This window comes from Denticeps clupeoides, chromosome 7 (genome assembly GCF_900700375.1).
Source record: "Denticeps clupeoides chromosome 7, fDenClu1.1, whole genome shotgun sequence".
Lineage (NCBI taxonomy): Eukaryota > Metazoa > Chordata > Actinopteri > Clupeiformes > Denticipitidae > Denticeps > Denticeps clupeoides.
In genome coordinates this window covers 4,146,513-4,167,015 of record NC_041713.1, presented here as the reverse complement: position 1 = coordinate 4,167,015, position 20,503 = coordinate 4,146,513, and the positions used below count along the sequence as shown (strand labels likewise).

The window sequence follows — 20,503 nt, the reverse complement described above, 5'->3', positions numbered from 1 at the left end:
CCAGTAGTAACCTACTGTTTGTTGTCCATAACATACACCTGTCCATACCATAACTCCACCGCCACCATGGGCCACTGGGTCCACAACCTGGACATCAGTGACCGCTCACCCAGACAACGCCACACGCTGTCTGCCATCTGCCCTGAACAGTGAACATCTGCGAACAGAACACCTCTCCGATGTGCCAGAAGCATTTACCAATTCAAGTCGGTCATGACGACGAACTGCAGTCAGGTCCAGACCCCGATGAGGACGACCAGCAGGCAGAGGAGCCTCCCTGGGAACGATCGTGACAGTTTGTGCAGACGTTGTTTGGTTAGGCCAACTGTCTGGGTGGCTGGAGGCGAACATGCTGGATTTGTTGGTCCTGGTCTGGTGTGGTTAAATGCGGTTGTGGGGCCAGTCGTACTGCCAAATTCTCTGAAACGCCATTTGAGACGGCTTATGGTAGAGAAATGACATTCCTGCAGTCAGGCTCCCTCAAAAGCTGCGACATCTGTGGCATTGTGCTGTGTGATCAAACTGCACATTTCAGAGTGGCCAATCAGCACCGTAATATGCAGCCTGAGAGGTGGGATGGATTATCTCTGCTCACTAACCAAAGATTTACCGTAGACAGATTTGTGAACAATATTTAAGAGTAATGGGTCTGTTGTGTATGTAGAAAACGTTTCAGATCTTTTGAGTTTCGCTCGTGAAAAATGGGAGCAAAAATAAAAGTGTTGCGTTTATATTTTGTTCAGTCTAGATATTACATGTACAGGGTACGTTTAACGTGGGCCTATAAGGTGGAAACGATGAAAGCTTGAGGTCAAACTTTCTAATAGAGAGGCCAGAGAAAAGATTTTATATTATTCTAATAGTTCTGATTAATCGATGCTGCCTTTCTCCAGGGTTGTTGGTTCGAACTCAGGACCCTTGATTGACCCTTGAGTTCACATGCCATCCAAGTGTTTGCGTGGCTTTATGGTATTTTACATGTGTAGGAAATTAAAACATTTAGAATACACTCGTACCCGAACTTCGGTTTTTGTGTGTATGGGGTTTGCCTGTTCTCCCGTAGTTCTTCCTCTCACAGCCCCGCCAGAGTGCAGATCTTAGACTAGCATCATCATTGACCACAACTAAGCATCATTTCATCGTAAACTTGTACTTTTTTGTCTGTTACATGATACACAGGATGATTATTATCACAGAGAGCTTGGCCGTGGTTTTTGATTTATTGAATGCAGCAGGTGCTGCCAGTCAGTATTGTGCTTCAGATATCTGTTGCATTCTGCTGAAGTGAAGGTGACGGACAAGAACATTTCCAAAACTTTATAAAATGGGCACATGGGTTTCCTTTACCCTGACTGAAAACATAACCGCCTTCAAACCAAGATACTCACAAACTGTTTTTTATTTGTGAAGTTACCACCCACTTAATATGGACTAATATGACAGTTGCCCTTATCCAGAGTGTTTTACAATCAGTAGTTAGAGGGACAGTCCCCAAGGAGGCACTCAGGGTTAAGGGTCCCTCTCAGGGACACAATGGCAGAAAGCGGGCTTTGAACCTGGGACTTTGTGGTCTTCAGTCTCATAGCCTGGATTCACTTTGATGAACAAGATTCACATTGCGCAAAACGAACACAAGACAACAGACAACCAAGTGCTAAATAATCAGAGCATCTTTTAATGGGGATATACATACAGTTAATACCATAAAGTCTTAAATAAACTCTTTATGTACAGCTGTTACTTTTTCAGGTGAAAATCAACTTTTGTAGTCCCACTTAGTTCTAAAACACATTTTATACAGATTAATACAAATGGTGAATGCACACTAGCATTTCTTTTCAAGTATATTTTTGCCTTTTATATATTTTTGCCTCTTATTTATATATATTTATATACTCCTGTACAGTTAGAAAAACTGTTTTTATTTACTTATATATATATAAGAACATGTTTACTTAGCTTACTGTGCTGTTTCAGAAGAACAAGGTAAGAGACAAGGTGATTCACTTCAGAGACCAACTACCAGGCCTACATTTTCTCACGAAGAAGGAACCGACGGTGGTAATGAAGAGCCTTCGGACAGTTACGGGAGTCACGCGCTACTCTATGGAAAAACAAGTCATGCAATGCGCACCGTCCCAGTCACTAAGCCTACATTTCTCTTGAGCCAGACACACTGGCGTTGTAAACGTCAGGCCCTCGGGCCACTTGGCACGAAAACGAAGCATCATCCACTTATAGAATGACGAGATGTTAATTAAAAAAAAAAAAAAAAAACGTAAGGAGAATGGCCTTGTTTATCGTCTCCGTGAATCAACTCCATTAACACCGAAACATTCATCACTGCACGTATGAAGGAACACACTCATTTACCTTCGACTGAATACAGAGTGTGTTTTAGTGAACTCTGGGTGGTGTAAAACATTGCACTTTTCTTTTTTTTGCCAATTGGTGGAAATGAGCTGTAATGAGACTGAAAGGAGAAAGAAAAAGTGCTAGTAAATGAATGTGACCATGAGGAGAATAAATGCAGCGATTAAAAGGTGGTCCATGTGGGAGAACCTGTTCTCCCTGCAGACTGTTTATAAGCTGCCATTTGACTTTTGGCTGACGGGCCCAAGTCAGAACCAGAGGGAACGTCTGCCAGGGAAGTCCCCATGCGTTTCAGTCACCCGCTGGACGCGGAAATTTCCAGACGCTCCATATTGTCCCGCAGAGTGTTCAAGCGAATGACTAGGAGGATCCGGATGCTGGGAAGACGGCATTGCCGCCGTTGTTTGTGAGATCACAGTGTGCAAATGTCTGTGCGCGTGGGAGTGTTTGTGACGAGTGTATCAAACAGAACACAGCGTGCTCATCTGCTGCACTTTCCCCAGGTCTGTCAGGAGCTGGTTGATGCGACATTTCAACTGTGGCAGACGGCCCAGGGGGTCCGGGGGCTCCAGCTCTCCGGTGAAGTCGAGCCAGCTCTCCAGGACTTGGGAAGGAAAGAAAGAAAGAGTGTGAGGAAACCTAGCAGTACTAGCAGTAAACAGCTTGATTGCATGCATTATTTGGCTTTATCAATAAATGGGAAACAGACCCTTAGATCCCACTTCCTTCCCACATTAAAAGAATAAAGTGACTAATTACTAACTATTATTTGCAAAAAAAAAAGGTTTTAGTTAGGTTTTAGTTTATGTAGACTCTACATAGCCTACAGGATTATACAGGGTTTAGATTATTCTATTGGGATTTTATACATTTAATGTTAACTAATATAACTTTGGTAAACTTTGTGCTGACCCTCTGCAATCTCCCCAGGTTGGAGACCACTGACTTAGAATTTTTCTAAAAAAAATTCAGTCTGATAATCTTGTATGTGCTATGAAGTCTACCATCCAGCTCCTTTTCTATGAGGTCCATCCTGCCAGCCACTTGGTTCTGCAGGTCCTCAATGTGGGTGAGCAGGTTCATCTGCCACTGGAGGCAGTTCCTGGCTTGATCCACAGAGCCGTCATTCACACATCCCGCCAGGCAGATGGTACTGTCGTCCTAACACAGAGAAGGAAAAGCCTGGACTTACACATGGACTTAACATTATGATTACCTGCCTAGTACTGCATAGGTCCCCCATTTGCTGCAACCTGAACTGCACTAGACATCTGGATATATGCTCTGGTATCCGGCGTCGAGCTGTCAGCAGCAGGTCCTTCAAGTACTACAAGATTGGACTTCTTTTCCCACAGACCTCACCCATCAAACTCTGCATGTTCCTCTCACCATTTTGAAGCAATTTACAGTGCATCCTGGTTTCATGCAGCAGACCATCCTCATGAGTTAAAAGAAAATGATTCATCCAGTTTACATTTACATTTACATTTACAGCATTTGGCAGACGCCCTTATCCAGAGCGACATACAACGTGCTTTCAAGTTACCATCGATGAAGAGATCAATTCCGGTTCACTAGGACCCCTACTATGAATACATCTATTTTATTCACTCTGGTGTAGATTCTGTACACAAAGTTCGCAAACAAGAAAATTACAATTTAATCTAAATATTCTTTAAAGAGGAAGGTCTTGAGCTGTCGTTTGAAGGTGCTCAGTGACTGAGCTGTTCTGACCTCGAGGGGAAGTTCATTCCACCACCGAGGGGCCAAGACGGAGAAGAGTCTAGATGAATGTTTTCCTTTTACCTTCAGAGATGGAGGGACCAGGCGAGCAGTACTGGAGGCTCGGAGTATACGAGGTGCAGTGTGAGGTGTAATAAGGGCTGTGAGGTAGGATGGTGCTGCTCCATGTTTGGCTTTGTAGGCCAGCATCAGTATTTTGAACCTGATGCATGCAGCTACTGGGAGCCAGTGGAGGGAACGTAGCAGAGGGGTGGTATGGGAGAATTTGGGAAGGTTGAAGTTTAGATTCCTATGTGCCCACAGTTGGCCTTTCTCCTTCATTTTTTAACAAACACATTCCACATTGTACCATCTAGTGTTTTCCTCAACAAACTTTATGTCAACGAACCTTTTTGACATCATTAAGACAAGACAAGATGTAAATGTTGGTCATGTGACTATATAACTATAACGAAATAAATCATCTAATATTGTTGGGCCGGCAAAAACTATTGTACCAGCCATGCATTATGTAATTTCTACCTGTACTGAAGAGCACTAAATTCAAACAATAAGCAATCCAAGTTGAAGCAAGCTTTGTGGTGCAGCTCACCTCGTCCTCCTTTCGTTGTGTTGTGAGCGTGTCCAGCCGCACTCCAGGCTCAGCCAGCCGGTGGTGCGTGTGGCCGAGTGTTTCAGCAGGCTTCTGGTAGCTGTGCTCGCTGGTGATGTAGGTATCTGTGTTTTGGCAAAGGCGGTCTCTGAAGTGGACGCAGTCCGGGACCCCCCCCATGGGCTGCTCCTCATCTGAGTTCACCCAGGACCGCGCCCACAAGTGTAAACTGGGGTTGTGATTGGCCCTTTTGAGATAAGGAGACCCAGTGTTAAAGCCATAACTAGCAAAAGGCTGAATGCCAAGCGCACAGAGGAGACAGATAAGAAAATGAGGTTGTGTGGAGCCTTACTGCAGAATGTCCATCTTCAGCTGCAGGCCATGGAGCACCTTCTTGACGCTGTAGACATCTCCCAGCAGCTGGTGGGTGGAGACAATTTTTTTGGCATTCTGATGGGAGTAGTTCTCGGTGAGGAAGGACAGGCCATACATGTGTCCCTTGTTGAGCCAGTCCTTGTCATGCCAGTACCTGGCATTGCATCGCTGCCCTGGTAGGAGAACACACAATTTATTTTGTAACTTTCCACCATACACTGTCTGATCGGTGCTTATTTGTAGTCATCTTTTCTTGAGCAAAATATACTCGTATCAGACAAGAACCAGATGAGTTAGTTCATGATCTAAAGGAGAGCTTGTTAACAACCAAGCACAATTTTAAAACAACATTGTAACAGTTAATATTTATTTGAACTGCAGTCCACTCCATTCATATTTAAAATTGAATCCTTCGACTACGGAAAATGGTTCTAATAAGGTAGTGTGTGTTTGTTACCTGGTGGGTCCCTGCAGATATAACAAATGTACTGGTCAGGAATGCTGTCCTCCAGAAGTCCCATACACACACTGTGTTGCCAACACATACACTCCTCACACTATAGACAGCCAGACACAGATGTAAAGAGTGAGCAACATATGAAATAAGGTGGGTTGGGGGGGGGGGGGGGGGGGAGTTACGGGTGCTGCAGCACCTGGATCATGAAACCGTTCTCCTCATCCATCTCGCAGATGCAGCGGACAATCTCATTGGCCGCATCCTCGTCATCGTAATGGAACTCATCCATCGCAAATGATTCCAGATCCTGGTTGTACTCATCACCACTCAGCAGCAGAGACTCTGTGGTGGAGTCCTCCACGAAGTCCACATCAGAGAGGTCTAAGTTTCAAAGAAAAGCCACTTGCTATTCGAAAGTGCAACTGCCTTGGTTATTATAAGCGCTGCTTGGTAACAACAGATGAGTAAAATAAACTATTTTTTAAGTTAAAAGTTCCCTCTAAAGAACGATTATTCTTCATCACCCAGTCACTCACTTTCACCAGTGAGGTCCACAGTCAGGATGGCACGTGGGTACTGGAAGGCTGCGTGCTTGGAAGAGGAGGAAGACGAGGAATTGAGCAGGGCAAACGCGCTGGTCGAAGAAGAGCGGTGTAGCGGAGGGGGCGACGTCCTCTCCATGAAGGCCATGGACATGTCCTCCAACTCTGAGTAACCTGAAGGCAGAGGAGGACAATGCCTTTAGTTCCTATCTTTGTCTGCTAGAAAAATGTTCGGAGTTGGATGCATCAGAAGAGCGCAGATCTTACAGTGCTGTTTGGATTTTTTCTTCTTCTTTTTCTTCTTCTTCTGTTTCAGTTTGAACGGATCCTTCTCCTTCCTTTCCTTACGGACTTTATCCTTCTCTTTCCTCTTGCCTGAAAACACAGAAGATGTTACACTTGGAGCTTTACTGAAAGATACTGTTACAACATGATTTCCTCCTCACTCTACTAGCAGGGATGTGTACCAGTAAAAAAATAATCTATAAAAGATAAAAATGTGCAATGACTAACCAGTGATCTGGCACTTCTTCTCATTCTTAACACACAGCCCTGGTGAGAAAGACATGAAACTGTTACGTGTAAGTTACATCCAATCCTTCAGGAGAACCTGTGCAGAACCGACCAGCACACACCTGGCTCCTTATCAACCACCTTCTTCAGGATCTTGTCGGGAAGGCCCTCGAAGGCCTTATCCCTGGGTGGAGGGGGCAGGGACACCTCAGTGCTGTCGGAGCTGACCGAGGCCGAAGAACGCTTCTTCTTGCAGAACTTGGGAGGTCTCAGGAGGCTGGAGGAACCGTCCAGCTGCAGGATGTGGCTCTGTGGGGAAAGGGCTGGAGAAGACGAACATCTGCATTATCTATTTGATTTCACAAAAAGGGCCCAAATGGAATGTTTTATGACTTGAGCGTATTCTTACAGGAAGAGGTAGAGACGGTCCGGCGTCTCTTGCTCTCGGGGACCTCGACAAGGGTGCAGGTGGGCATGGAGGCGGAGGTGGCCCTGGTGCGACCCACCCGGTCAGGAGAGCCCATCTCTGCCTCAGGCTCCTTGTCAGTGTTGTGGTAGTACTTCAGGTGATAGTCCAGCAGCTTGGCTTTCCGGAAGGCCTTTGAGCAGCCGGGTACTTTGCACTTAAACTTGTTGTGGTCCAGGTCGATGCAGTCGTTCGGGGACGTGGTGTCTTCAGACTTTCTGTTGTTTATGACTGAGTAAGAAATGAAAGGAGTCATCCACACATTACAGGTAAAACACTGATGAGTGAAAGGGGTGCGGCACTAACTTGGTTCTCTTGTGTGTCTATTGGCCTTCAGGGTTCTTGTTGCTGCTTTTGAACCAGCAGCTAGACGAAAAAAATAAGTGTGATACTGACTTTTTAATTATCATTCACGTATGAATATATGAATGTTATGTGGTTTAAAAGTTATCTGAATTGTGCTCAGTCTCTTAAATTACAATGCTTCCTCCTAACATTGTTTGTCGGCAGCCATGAACATAAAAACGGTGGTTTACCCGTTACGAGACGAGCTTTTTCTTCCACTGATGTGTGAACGGGTGTCTGGTCATCGGCCTGCTTTTCTTGTTCAGTCAGGGGAAATGGACATGAGCTGACGGGAGGAGCTACGACCGCAGGGCTTCCTGACGCTGCTGGCTTGGGGAGGTTTAGGCGACCCTCTGCCTCCTGAGAATCGTTATTTCCTTTACCTGTTGAATTATACAAAAAATTAGTTCGACCAGTTGGTATGTTTGTCACTGAAACCATATGATTGTAGTCTTATTCACCTTCATGCTCAGAAGGGTTTGTATTGACAGGAAGGGGGCTGGGGCTTGGTGCCTTGTTATGTGGGGAAGGCGGGCAGGTTGGTTCAAAGCTGTTAGCCAGACGCTGTGATCTTCTCTTCCGTTGAGGTGAGCAGGGTGGGACTGCGGCTGATAGACAAGTTAAAAAGCGGTGTGTAAAGACCCACTTGAGGGACAGGTTACACTATCATGTCCTCATGCACTCACCAGGCTGTGCAGCATCAGCCAGGCTATGAGCAGACGCCGGGGAGCGGCTCGACTCGCTCTCATCGCCAGCTTGCTTCAGGCTGCTGTTGCTGGACTCGCCAGAGTCATGCTTCAGCCTCCTGTTCCGCGGGCGGGCAGGCGAGGTGGCACTCAGAGGGGCGACTGGCTTCAGGGCCTTTTCCTCTACAGGAGCTTCCTCGCATTCTTCATCAACCTTCCGTGAAGAGAAGTAGACGTTGCACTCATACTTTTAAATCTTGTTTCACCCATTTCCAGCCTCTGTTGCAACTCTCTAGTTCCTGGACAATGATTGACCGTTCCTTAAACACTTCTGTTTTGCATAACAAGTGTCAGTATTTGTTACCTGCACATCCCTCTGCTCCTCTTTGCAATCGGTCTCTTCATGGCATCCTTTAAAAAGAGGGATGACTACATGAGTTACTCGCTATGGATGATGCTTCTGGTGAAAGATTTCGGGCCCATTCAAGAAGGCCCACCTCGTGCTTTATTAGTCCGGACCCGTTTGCTGTGGCAGAGCACTGTCTGTCTGGTTCTCATGCGCTTGGCCTTGCCCATGTCTTGCTGCTCAGAGAGGGACCCTTGCATTCCTCCTCGCCGGCAGACTCCACATCTGCTGGCACAATAAACACAGAGCATAATTTGACATGGCGGGGACAGCAAACGGGAACTTGTCTTGACAGCTTCTAATCTTTATGACTGTCTACAGCAAAGCATCTAAAGGATGCTGTAAAGAGAAGAATGGAGGCTGAAATACTAAAACTAAATAAGATTAATGAGACACAATTTACACTCGTTTAAATAAACAAACAAACAAACAAACAGTCTGAGGCGAATACCCTGTCGTTCCGAGTCGCCTTCGTCATCGTCCTCCAGCTCGTCCTGCTCCTCCTCATCAGACCTCAGCTCTCTATGCTCCTCCCCTGTCCTTGTTGCTGTTCGCGCTGGTCCGTGACCGTGGCGCGCCTTTGCTCTTGGCAGCAGTGGTGGCCGCCTTCACAAGAGCAATCCAGTCCTGCTTCAACACACACAACAAGGAGGGAGGGATCACATAAGCCAGGGAGCGCTCAAGAGCACGACAAGAGTAACCAAAGAAAGAAAACTCACTGGATGAAATAACATGCTCTCGTTAACTTTTTACCATATGTATTCTGCCCATTACCTTCAGTCAAAAAAATGCTGAAGGTGTACTATAACAAAATGCAATCGCCTTACCTGTCCTTTTGCATCCTCAGGCATGGATTTAATATGAATCCTTTTCACACATCGAATCACCCCATCATAAAACTGGACTGTATAGGTACCTGGAAAAAAAAACTTGTGTTAAAACAATGTTATGAATGCATCTAGGTATGCATCAGCAGAGGCTGCATACACACACCCTCTTTATTAACAGCTTCAATCTTAGCGGGGTAGTAGCGGCAGTCTGTCCATCGAGCCAGAACCTCCTCTCCATCTCGGAGCTCCTGTAAGAATGCCAATAACAAACAAAAAAAATTAATATGGAGGCTTTACAACTATATGCATAGCTTTACAAAAAAAAAAAAAAAAAAAAAAAAAACAAGTGATGCACACAAATGGCATGATGCATGTTGAAATGCCCCAAACATTAGCGCAAAAGCATCCCAAAATGTGTTTCATGGTAATAAATGATGGAAGAGCAAATTTAGATGTTAAAATAGGATTATTTCAAAACAATCTTCCCACAAAAGTTGAATATAACATTCTTCCAAAGTGAAAATTCCAACACAAAAGATTACAATGATCAAGAGGAAAGAAATGAAGGAACGGAGAAGGGTGAGACACCCTTCTCTGTGATTTCACGAATAAATAAAACAATCTTTACAAAGCATGGCAGACCATGGGAGATAGATTTGCTAAACTATATATGACGTAGAACGTGTGGCATGTTTGCTAATGTCATTAACTAGATGGCAATATTGTAGACTAGTTCATTGGTAGGGTGTGTGAGGCTCCTCCCATTTTGGAACAGTTTATAAAAAACATCATTAGAATTCATCTTCCAGGATTCGGACATAATTACGCGCCAACAAAAAGGGCTGGATGGCTAGTTAGCTCCTCTTCACCAAGATACAGATAACTAGCAAGCGACCATTTCTAGTTTCTCTGTTTATTTCTATAAATCCAGAAGATTTACTGCATTAACAAACATTAGCAAACACTCCCGTTGGTCCAAACTCTCCTTTTAAAAGTTGCGCCATTTAGCCACATTGCATTAGATGGTGAAACCCAAACAATAGTCAGACAAGCAGCTAAGGCAGCCAAGATCACTGCAAATGGGGCGATTGGAGTATATACTTGTCTTGGCTGTGGTAACTCTGTTTGGTCCTCTGTGCTCTCTGTACTTCCAGGAAGCTCACCAAGGCGAGATGTTCTCATCTCGCTGAGTCTCTCCTGGCAGAAACGTTTATGAGATATACATGAACATTGGGTTAATTTTAAATAAAGTGTCACTCAGCACAGAATTTAACCTGCATTTCATTCACATTCTTTGGGCATGCCTCATACGGAGTGCCCACGTGTTTCAGCCACTGGCTACGTCGAAACATGTGGGAGACGGCAATAAATAAAGAACAATAAAGGGAAAAACAAAAAAACCAACCGACATATCGTCCTCTTCTTTCAGTCCCTCTTTTCGAAGGGCTGGTCTCTCAAGAGGACGCAGGCGGTTGCTGTCCCAAAAGATCCATTCGTCGTAGCGATGACTCCAGCGGTCAAAATGAACGAGCATTTTCCCCTCGTCATAATCAATCTCTTCTATTCGTGAAGGATACCTGGGGTTTTGGCAAGGAACAGGTACAATAATCTTTTACTGTAGAGTAGGGCTGCACGGTATAAGCGGTAGGCAATATAAATTTGGCCTAGCGCAGAAATATCCGCTCCTCGCAAAAATGACAGTCGCATCACCTGCGCGAAACCATGCCTACTTGCAGCACGAGCCTTTAGTTTTGGGGCGTGAGCATTCGAGTTTCCAGGTTTTGCAGACCCAATAAATAAAACGAAACAAGCCTTCAATCGGTCAGTAACCCGCCAGACGCTGTGCACTTCCGGGTTTACACAATGCAGCGTGCGTGTCGGTGCCTAATCCGAGAAACCGCACAAAATAAAATCTTGGAATCCTGGTGGGACTGCATGATAAAATATGAACAAGAAGTGTTATTTCAATCCTTTTTGACAATATTTTTAATGTAAACTCGACAGCTGAATACAGAAAATCCTAAAATGTGATCTAATCATACGAATACCTGGTATTTCACTGGCCTCATGGGTGTGACAGAAAGTCCACTTTCAGTAGAATTGCCAGATATGATTTTATCTGGTATATGGTTATAAGTTGACGTATCTGTAAAAATTATACAACTTCCTGCTGCAGGGCCTTTGCTATTTCAAAAACAGTTACATTTAAATTTATTTTCAAATTATATACCACAATATATATCGTCTATGGTTATATTTATATCGCAATATGAATTTTATGCAATATTGCACAGCCCCTACTGTAGAGTGGAAGCGGTTAAGGAAGTGGCCCGGTAATCGGAAGGTTTCCGGTTCAAATCACGATCTAACAAGGTGCCACCGAGCAAAAGCACACTGCCCACTGCCCACTCAGGGTGATGGGTTAAATGCAGAGGACAAATTTGCACTGTGTGCACCGTGTGCGGTGCTGCTGTGTATCACAATGACAATCACTTCACTTCACTTTCCTGTAATATGATGCACAATAGGAATTATCTCACCAAGTCTGGCAAAAATTGGCTTCAGTATTAACGTAGTTTCTCGCACAAAGATTCATGAAGCTCGACTTAAACTCGCATGCATCAATAGTGAACTTATTCCATACCACTTCTGAAGATAGTCCTGTGCTTCCACTCTCGCGCCTACTTCAAAGATGATTCCTGGGCGGTTGGGTGGTTTCTTACTCATCGTCACAGCCCTCTCTGTCAATCTGATAGAACCGCCCGCTCAGCCACGCTGAAGATGAATTCAACGCATCTTCTCGCCACTTCTTACCAAGGAACCTTAACGAGAAAGAGAGAGAGAGAAAAATAATTAATAAGCTGCACACATTTGAACGGCACTGGGGTGGTAGTAGCCTAGTGGGTAACACACTCGCCTATGAACCAGAAGACCCAGGTTCAAATCCTGCTTACTACCATTGTGTCCCTGAGCAAGACAATTAACCCTAAATTGCTCGTGTAAATACTGATTGTAAGTCGCTCTGGATAAGGGCATCTGATAAATACATTTACATTTATGGCAATGCTGGCTCAGGTTAGAGCCTGGTTAGGCTTAACTTAGTCCATAATATTGCATTTGCACGTTAAAATTCACATCTGATACACAATGTGCAATGAAAAACAGGTTCAGGTACTCATCAGTACAAGAATAAGCAACAAGAACATTACTGACAATGCATAAATCGCTATTTACACAAAATAACGACAAATATCAGACAGCTAAAATTTACCCAACGAACCTGCAAGAAAAGTAACAAGCCATGAAATGCCTCACTGTACAGGTAAAATTCCCACGCCTTTGTAGCTTGTCAGGCAGGTAATTCATTTGCATTAGGACAATCGGGAGTAGTATCGCTGGTTAACTACGCGGTACACGGAGTTATTGCTCACCTAGTTGCTCCGGACACGAACTTAACTCAACGACCGAGTTAGGCTGCAGCTAGCACTAGCTCCCAGCTAGCTATTCAATTTCATTTTTGGCACGGTCGTCCCGTCGCATTGCTCCAACGAAAACCACCCCCCGCGAACTCGGGGCGACTCGGTAAAACACGCCCGCTGCGAATAATAAGATCGCGGTGTCGTGACAGCCTCCGAATCTGTCGCTTCGCTAACGTTAGTTCACAAACCAAACTGAATGGCTGGACGGCTAGCCAGAAGCTAGCCTGCAAAGGGGGGGAAGAGAGAGAGAGAGAGACACAAAAAAAGCAATAATCCAGCAAACGTCTCCGCACAGCAACACGCGTGGGACGCGGAGCCCGTTTACCTCGGCAGCGGCGTTAAAATGTCATTAAAGTCATTTCACACGGCGGCTCTTCTTTTCATTCCTCGGCCCTAGTATTTAGCCCCGAACCCAGCGTCACGGCGGCACGCAGCGTCGAGGGCGGTGACGTAATACGTACGCACGCACGCACACACGCTGGCCGCCGACGAGATGCTATTCTCCTCCGGTCCGGCGGGTGGCGCTGTCACGTCCGCAGCCGGCCGCCTGTAGCTGTCCGCTTCGACGCCGTTCCGTGTGTGTGTGTTTTAAACCGCTGCTTTTTATTGTTGCGGTCTCGTTTCTTGTGGAGGAATTGACGGAGATCGTTCATCGTGTGTGGTTCGCTGTTAAATTTGGCTTCTATTCACAAGTCGCGCCTACGCGGTGAATTCCAGCAGTGTTGGCACTGGTGAGAACACGGGACGACTTGAATTTAGAAGTTTAACACTGAGCCGTTGATATTCCGTCCTGCCGACCTCCGACCCGAGCCCGCGACGTCCGACCTGCCGGGAGGATTATCACGGAGCAATAATGGCGTCCCTGGTAAGAATCGCCATCGCGCGTCCGTGGAATCACGGTTCGACCGAGAGACTCATTTGTGTCGCTGTCTCGTCTCTCGCAGGGGGGAGGCGGCTCCAGCGCGACGGAATATGTAGTCCGGGTCCCCAAGTAAGCGCTCGTCGCGGAGGCTCCTGGTGAGCGACAATGTGTTCGTTCAGTGCTGAGTTTGTTGCTTTGTGTTGTGCCCAGGAATACTGCCAAGAAGTACAGCATAATGGCTTTCAATGCCGGGGACAAAGTCAACTGCTCCACCTGGACCCAGGTAACGTGATCGGACCCCCGGTGCAGACCTCAATCAACTTCTGATGCTCTGGTTTTCATCAAGGGTCTCTCTTGCTTTATTATTTAAAAAAAACAAAAAACAATATGAAGGCATGTAGTGTAGCTCAGTCAGTCTATTAATATCCACTTAATGCATGAAGGATTGTCTGCACTTTAGCAGCATTCCGTTGCCATGGCAGTATGCCAGATACTGTAATGCAATTTGGCCGGCTTTTCACAACATACGAATGCTGTAGAGGTGGCCAAAAGGTGTGATGCTGTCCACAGTAACAGTGTGCGTAAGGGAGTGGCATTGCATGACTGCAATTGTCCCTCTGAGAATTTTTTTGAAACATTTCAAGCTACAAAAAAAGGAGTGAGGTCAGTGATTTCCATGATGCAGGACTCTAAAGTGCAACCTAATTTCTCGATGGTGCGAATATGGTTGCTGGAGGGAAAAAATTCTCTGTAAGCTCCCTGTGGTTCGAACGGACACATATTAGGTCCATGTTGTTTTGAAAGAAAGTAAAGTGGTAGAAAGTAGGGTGGTACTAGCCTAGTGGGTAACACACTCACCTATGAACCAGAAGACCCAGGTTCAAATCCCATTGTGTCCTTGAGCAAGACACTTAACCCTGAGTGTATCCAGAGGGGGACCAGTGAGCAGCGCCCGGGGACCAGTTTGTGGGGAATGTGCTCAGTGGCACCTTGGCAGTTCGGTCCGGCAATCCTCTGATTATTGGTCAGTTACCTTACCACTAGGCCCCCACGGCGTGTGCGTGTGTTGCAGTCAGACAGAGAGGTGAGTGGATGTAGCCACAGATTAGAACTTTAATCAGGCCTTAAAAGTTAGAACCGGCGCAGCTTTTTAAAACCCCGATCCTGACATGATTGTGGCGGCGGATGCAGACCAGCATAACTGTACCAACATGCTTTGCAAAAAAATTTTTTTTTTCACCTCAGACTTTGCTTTCATTGCCATTTCAACCAGAACATTATTGCCTGAAGCCAGCATCCGTTTCACCACCTCAGCATTATTTTCACGCTGAATGAAACGCTCACCTGACCGCTCATGTACCTATGTATCTATGCACAGTGCTTCTATTAAACATATTACACACAAAAAATGTACTGGCCCGCTGTCCCCTCTCCCGGATGCCTTTCAGCAACAGCAGTTAATCGAGGGTCTCTCTTCCTCAGGCTCGTATGGAGCGAGATATGAGCAACAGGCGGATGTATGCAGAAGAAGAGGCTACGGAAGGTGCAGCTGGAAGCGAGTTTGGGAAGAAACAGAGGGAGGAGGCGCGGAGGAAGAAGTATGGCATCGTCACGCGGGAGTTCAAAGCCGAGGACCAACCCTGGATCCTCAAGGTCAATGGAAAGGCAGGGAAAAGGTGACTGTTCGTTCTCTCTTTTTCAGTCCCGTCCGCGGGCCCACACATGCTTACAGATGCCGCCGTCTTCCGCCAGGTTCAAAGGCCAGAAGAAAGGCGGCGTAACGGAGAACGCTTCCTATTACATCTTCACTCAGTGTCCTGATGGGGCTTTCGAGGCCTTCCCTGTCCATGGCTGGTACAACTTCACCCTCAGGCCAAGCACCGCACTCTCACTGCAGAAGAGGCAGAGGAGGAGTGGGGCAGGTACGCTTGGGGTTGGGAAGCTGAGGGTTTTTTATGATGTCATCGTGTCCCTGTGGCTGCTCCTGTCAGGCAGTAGGGCTTCGGCCCTACTTTCCTTCAAGGCCACTCAGGTCAGAGGTGCTGAGGGTTTTGGGCCAGTGGTGGCCTAGTGGGTAAGGAAGCGGACTCATAATGGAAGGGTTGCAGGTTCAATTTCCACTGAGGAAAGCACCGTCCCCACACGCTGCTCCCCGGGTGCCTGTCGTGGCTGCCCACTGCTCACCGAGGGTGATGGTTAAAAGTTGTAATGACAATCACTTCACTTTACCTCAATCTTGTTGTACTAAGTATGGTTGGTTGTATGACAATTTATCTATTTCTCATTTTTGAAGGCAGGTATGTTGCATTTCAGTAGGTTTTGATGTCTGTGACTGTTTCTTGGTCCCCAGGAGGAACAAGGTTGTAAACCATTTCAGTATCATGGTTCAGAGGCGCTTCAGGGAACCGGAGCGTGGGGATGACGAGGAGGAAGAAGGTGAAAAGGGTGGGAAAAAAAAGAAGAAGGGCGGCCGAGGGGGAGACCTGCGCATTCACGACCTGGAGGACGACCTGGAGATGAGCAGCGATGACAGTGACAGCAGCATGGGAGAGGGTGAGGATGCAGGGTAGGACGGGCGGGGTAGGATGTAAATACGACAAGAAAATTATTGTAATTATGTTTGGATGATTTATGATATGGCAGATGGAGAAGGCAAATCAAAAAAGAAAGTCAGTGACGCGAAGGGGAAGGGGAAGAAGAAGAAGGGCAGTAAACGCAATGCTGCAGAGGACAGTGATGATGGGGACTTTGAGGGGGTCGAGGTGGACTACATGTCCGATGACACCAGGTAAGTCCGTTATTTAAAGAATACGGTTAAAAACATTGTCCGAGACAGCCGGACCGCCACCTCCGCCCTTGTGCAAGGAGGTGCCCTGCAGAATGACCTCCAGCAGGCCACAAATGTGCATGTGTCTGCTGAAATGGTTTATGAGGGTGGTATGAGGGCCTGAAGTCCACGGGTGGGGGTTGTGCTTACAGCTCAACACCGTGCAGCAAGTTTGCCATTTGCCAGAGAACACCAACACTGGCAAATTCGCCACTGGCACCCTGTGCTCTTCACAGATGAAAGCAGGATCATACTGAGCACGTGTGATAGATGTGACAGCCATGGTGAACGTTCTGCTGCCTGCAACATCCTCCAGCATGACTGGTTTGGCAGTGGGTCAGTAATGGTGTGTGTGTGTGTGGTGGGGGGCGCACAGCCCTCCCTGTTCTAGGTAGCCTCTCTGTCATTAGGTACCAAGATGAGATCCTCAGAACCCTTGTGAGACCATATGCTGGTGCGGTCGGGTTCATCCTAATGCAAGACCATGCTAGACCTCATGTGGCTGGAGTGTGTCAGCAGTTCCTGCAAGACTGATTGTATGGACTGGCCGCCCGTTCCCCAGACCTGAATCCAATTGATAACATCTGGGACATCATGTCTCGATCTGTCCACCAATGCACCACAGACTGTCCAGGCCTTATCCAGAGCGACTTACAATCAGTAGTTACAGGGACAGTCCCCCCCCCTGGAGACACTCAGGGTTTAGTGTCTTGCTCAGGGACACGATGGTATTAAGTGGGGTTTGAACCTGGTTCTTTTGGTTCATAGGTGAGTGTGTTACCCACTAGGCTACCACCACCCATGCTTTTGTCCAGGTGGCAGATGCATTTGTCCAATTTTGAGTGTGACTCCAAATCCAGACCTCCCAGGGTTGATCGATTAGATTTCCATCGATAACTTGTGTGTGATTTTGTTGTCAACACATTCAACTAGGTAAAGAACAAGAAGTATTTAATTCGAATATTTAATTGAGATCTGAGATGTCTTATTTTTGTGTTCCCTTTATTTTCTTAATAAATGTATATTAGGGTGGTAGTAGTCTAGTGTGTAACAATCCAACTTACTACCATTTTGTCCCACTTGACACTTATCCCTGAGTGTCTCCATGGTTGCTTTGGATAAATGCTGTAAATGTAAAAATATCATAATAATTGCAATGTGCAAACATAGATTAGGTTTGATGATATACTGTAAATTAATTGATTTCTGTTCAATCTACAAAAGCTCTGAAGAGGATGAGCCGGAGAAGGTGAAGCCCAGTAAGACAGAGGATGTCCCTAAAGGTCAGAGGACAAATATATATATATATATATATTTGTTTCCTGTATGTGAGCCATTGACAGTATGCAGCCACATGGTCTCTGTTGTCCCCTCAAGGAGTTGATGAGATGTCAGACAGCGAAGAAGAGAGCGAGGAAGAAAAGCAGAACGAAGAGGAGACAAAAGAGGAGGAGGAGGAGGAAGAGGGCAAGAAGACGCCTGTGCACATGGAGAAGAAGAAGAAGAAGGGAGAGAAAGGTGTGTTTTTGCAGCGCCGATGGGGTGGTGCCAAGTGGCTGTGCGAGGGCTGACCGCCAGTTTTCGGTGCCACGTTTCAGACAGCAGCGGCGAGTCGGACACCTCGGACGACAGTGACATTGAGGGCGAGGCCGCCTCTGCGCTCTTCATGGCGGTGAGGATATCCGCTCTTCAGCACTTTTACTTTCTCCTGGTTTTGCGTTGCAAGTCCGCTGCCGCAACTGGCCGACCGGCTGCAGTGACGACGGGGCTTCTGGTTTCCCGACACTGCATGCAAATGGGAAGTTGTGGAAAAATTGACGGGCCCACTGGCTGCGGTGATTTGATGGGCCAACCGATTATGGCCAAAATGATGATCACGATTATTTTTATCAATATTGTAATCATGATTATCCATTGTTTTAGGTAACACACATTTTTTTATGCACTTTCTCTTTTAAACAAACTGTAAGTGAACAAGGCTTTTGGATTTTTGGTGATTTTTATATTTAATATGAAAGATTGAACTAATTATGCAATATATAGAGGTGTCAAAACAGAAGCTGTTCCTTTCCAATGGGATGGGGGTGGGAAGGTGTCACAATTTGAGGTTTCCTCTGTCTATGCTTTTGCTCGCCCCCTGGTGGCTGGTTATTTAAATGAAAATATTTCTGACTAGGATCGAGGCAGTTAAAATCGTGATTTAAAATTTGATTTAATGTGCAGCCCCAGCGTCTTGTGTGTTCATAAGATTCCAGCTGATCTGTTTACACTGGTGTAATAGTTGGGGTCCTAGTGAACCAGAACTGATTACTTCATTGATTGTAACATGACAGCACATTGTAGGTCGCTCTGGATAAAGGCATTTTTCACGGTTTGGTTTCTGCCAGGTTTCAGTGTTAAGAAGTTAAGTATAGAGCACATCTTTTAAAACTTGAAATCTAAACATTGTAAAACGAACACAAGACGCGACCGGGATTTTGATCCGGGTGGTTTGATTGTCTTGTCTGTATTTTGGCTCGAGTGATTCATGCCTCGGGTACGTTTATTTTTCCTAAGAAAAAACGAACGCCACCCAAACGAGGCGGAGGCCGGGGATCCACGGGAAGCTCCAGGACTGGAAGTCGCCCCGGGACGCCATCTATCGATAGCGGCTCAACGTCGAACACACTGCGGGCCGCAGCTAACAAACTAGAGCAAAGTAAATCACTCACATGTACCCAGAATTGTATCAGAATGGGTCCTATTAGAAACTGCAGAGTGGGGGGTGCTGCTGCATTAATTTGTCATATCATCTCCGTTTATCCCCCAGGTAAGAGGCAGATGCCACCAGTGAGCTCAGAGACACCAGCCGCTAAGAGGCTGAAGATGGAACCCAGCCCTCAGAGCCCCCAGCCCTCAGGAAAGAGCACGCCACAGCCCGCCTCTGGGAAGTCCACGCCCAGCTCGAGGTGCACACCTCTAACCAGCCTGGATGTGAAATACAGACTTTACACGTGGTTGTACCCATATACAGTACAGGCCAAAAGTTTGGACACACCTTCTCATTCAATGTGTTTTCTTTATTTTCCCGACCATTTACGTTGGTAGATTCTCACTGAAGGCATCAAAACTATGAATGAACACATGTGGAGTTATGTACTTAACAAAAAAAGGTGAAATAACGGAAAACATGTTTTATATTCTAGTTTCTTTGCTCTGATTACTGCTTTGCACACTCTTGGCATTCTCTCGATGAGCTTCAAGAGGTCGTCACCTGAAATGCTTTTCCAACAGTCTTGAAGGAGTTCCCAGAGGTGTTTAGCACTTGTTGGCCCCTTTACCTTCACTCTGCGGTCCAGCTCACCCCAAACCATCTCGATTAGGTTCAGGTCCTGTCACTTTTTGTTAACTCCGCATTGGTTAACTCTCACTGAATGTAACAGGTCATGAAAATAAAGAAAACACATTGAATGAGAAGGTGTCTACAAACTTTTGGCCTGTACTGTACCCACCCACCTTTTCTGACCTTTCATTCTCTTCCTGTCGGACAGTGATGTGCAGCTGACCGAGGAGGCCGTACGCAGGTACCTGATCAGGAAGCCCATGACCACCAAGGACCTTCTGAAGAAGTTTCAGACCAAGCGTACCGGTCTCAGCAGCGATCAGACGGTGAACGTGCTCGCCCAAATCTTGAAAAGGCTCAACCCAGAGAGGAAGAACATCAACGACAAGATGCACTTCTACCTGACTGAGTGAGGCCAGGGTGCGAGAACGAGCCTAGAACTTGAATGACTTTGTGTTGCAGTTTTAGCTAAATCAATTAAAAAAATGGCCCTTTGAGACAAGTATGTCTGTGGTGAAAAGGTTATTTCTGAAAGTCATTCTTTTTCATGTGTAATAGCTTATGTTTTGAGGTTTTTTCCAGCCCATGTGGCATTAATAATAAACTGTTATACTATATTTTAAGCAACATGTGCAAGTCCCTTTTAATTTTTTTATTTTTTATTTTCTAATTCAACTCTCATTGC

The 20,503-nt window shown here is 46.0% G+C and overlaps 2 protein-coding genes across 2 annotated transcripts; one reads left to right on the top strand and one right to left on the bottom strand.

Moving 5' to 3' along the window:
- Window positions 1-2,415: 2,415 nt before the first annotated feature.
- Window positions 2,416-13,246, bottom strand: LOC114794953 (PHD finger protein 20-like protein 1). The gene is given in 26 exon segments (XM_028987854.1): window positions 2,416-2,977; window positions 3,378-3,534; window positions 4,709-4,955; window positions 5,061-5,256; window positions 5,541-5,640; window positions 5,737-5,921; window positions 6,077-6,256; window positions 6,350-6,457; window positions 6,596-6,634; window positions 6,718-6,918; window positions 7,005-7,292; window positions 7,368-7,427; window positions 7,598-7,789; window positions 7,868-8,014; window positions 8,093-8,306; window positions 8,457-8,503; window positions 8,590-8,682; window positions 8,685-8,723; window positions 8,950-9,031; window positions 9,033-9,128; window positions 9,326-9,414; window positions 9,492-9,576; window positions 10,430-10,525; window positions 10,734-10,905; window positions 11,973-12,150; window positions 13,133-13,246. Coding segments are annotated over 25 exon segments (3,339 nt in total). The 5' UTR covers window positions 12,056-12,150; window positions 13,133-13,246; the 3' UTR covers window positions 2,416-2,834.
- Window positions 13,247-13,335: 89 nt separating this feature from the next.
- Window positions 13,336-20,445, top strand: LOC114794947 (general transcription factor IIF subunit 1-like). Its single transcript, XM_028987850.1, is given in 14 exon segments — window positions 13,336-13,672; window positions 13,752-13,798; window positions 13,880-13,952; window positions 15,152-15,345; window positions 15,422-15,531; window positions 15,534-15,591; window positions 16,020-16,222; window positions 16,313-16,457; window positions 17,721-17,779; window positions 17,874-18,014; window positions 18,095-18,168; window positions 19,053-19,194; window positions 19,306-19,444; window positions 20,027-20,445. Coding segments are annotated over 14 exon segments (1,602 nt in total). The 5' UTR covers window positions 13,336-13,660; the 3' UTR covers window positions 20,232-20,445.
- Window positions 20,446-20,503: the final 58 nt, after the last annotated feature.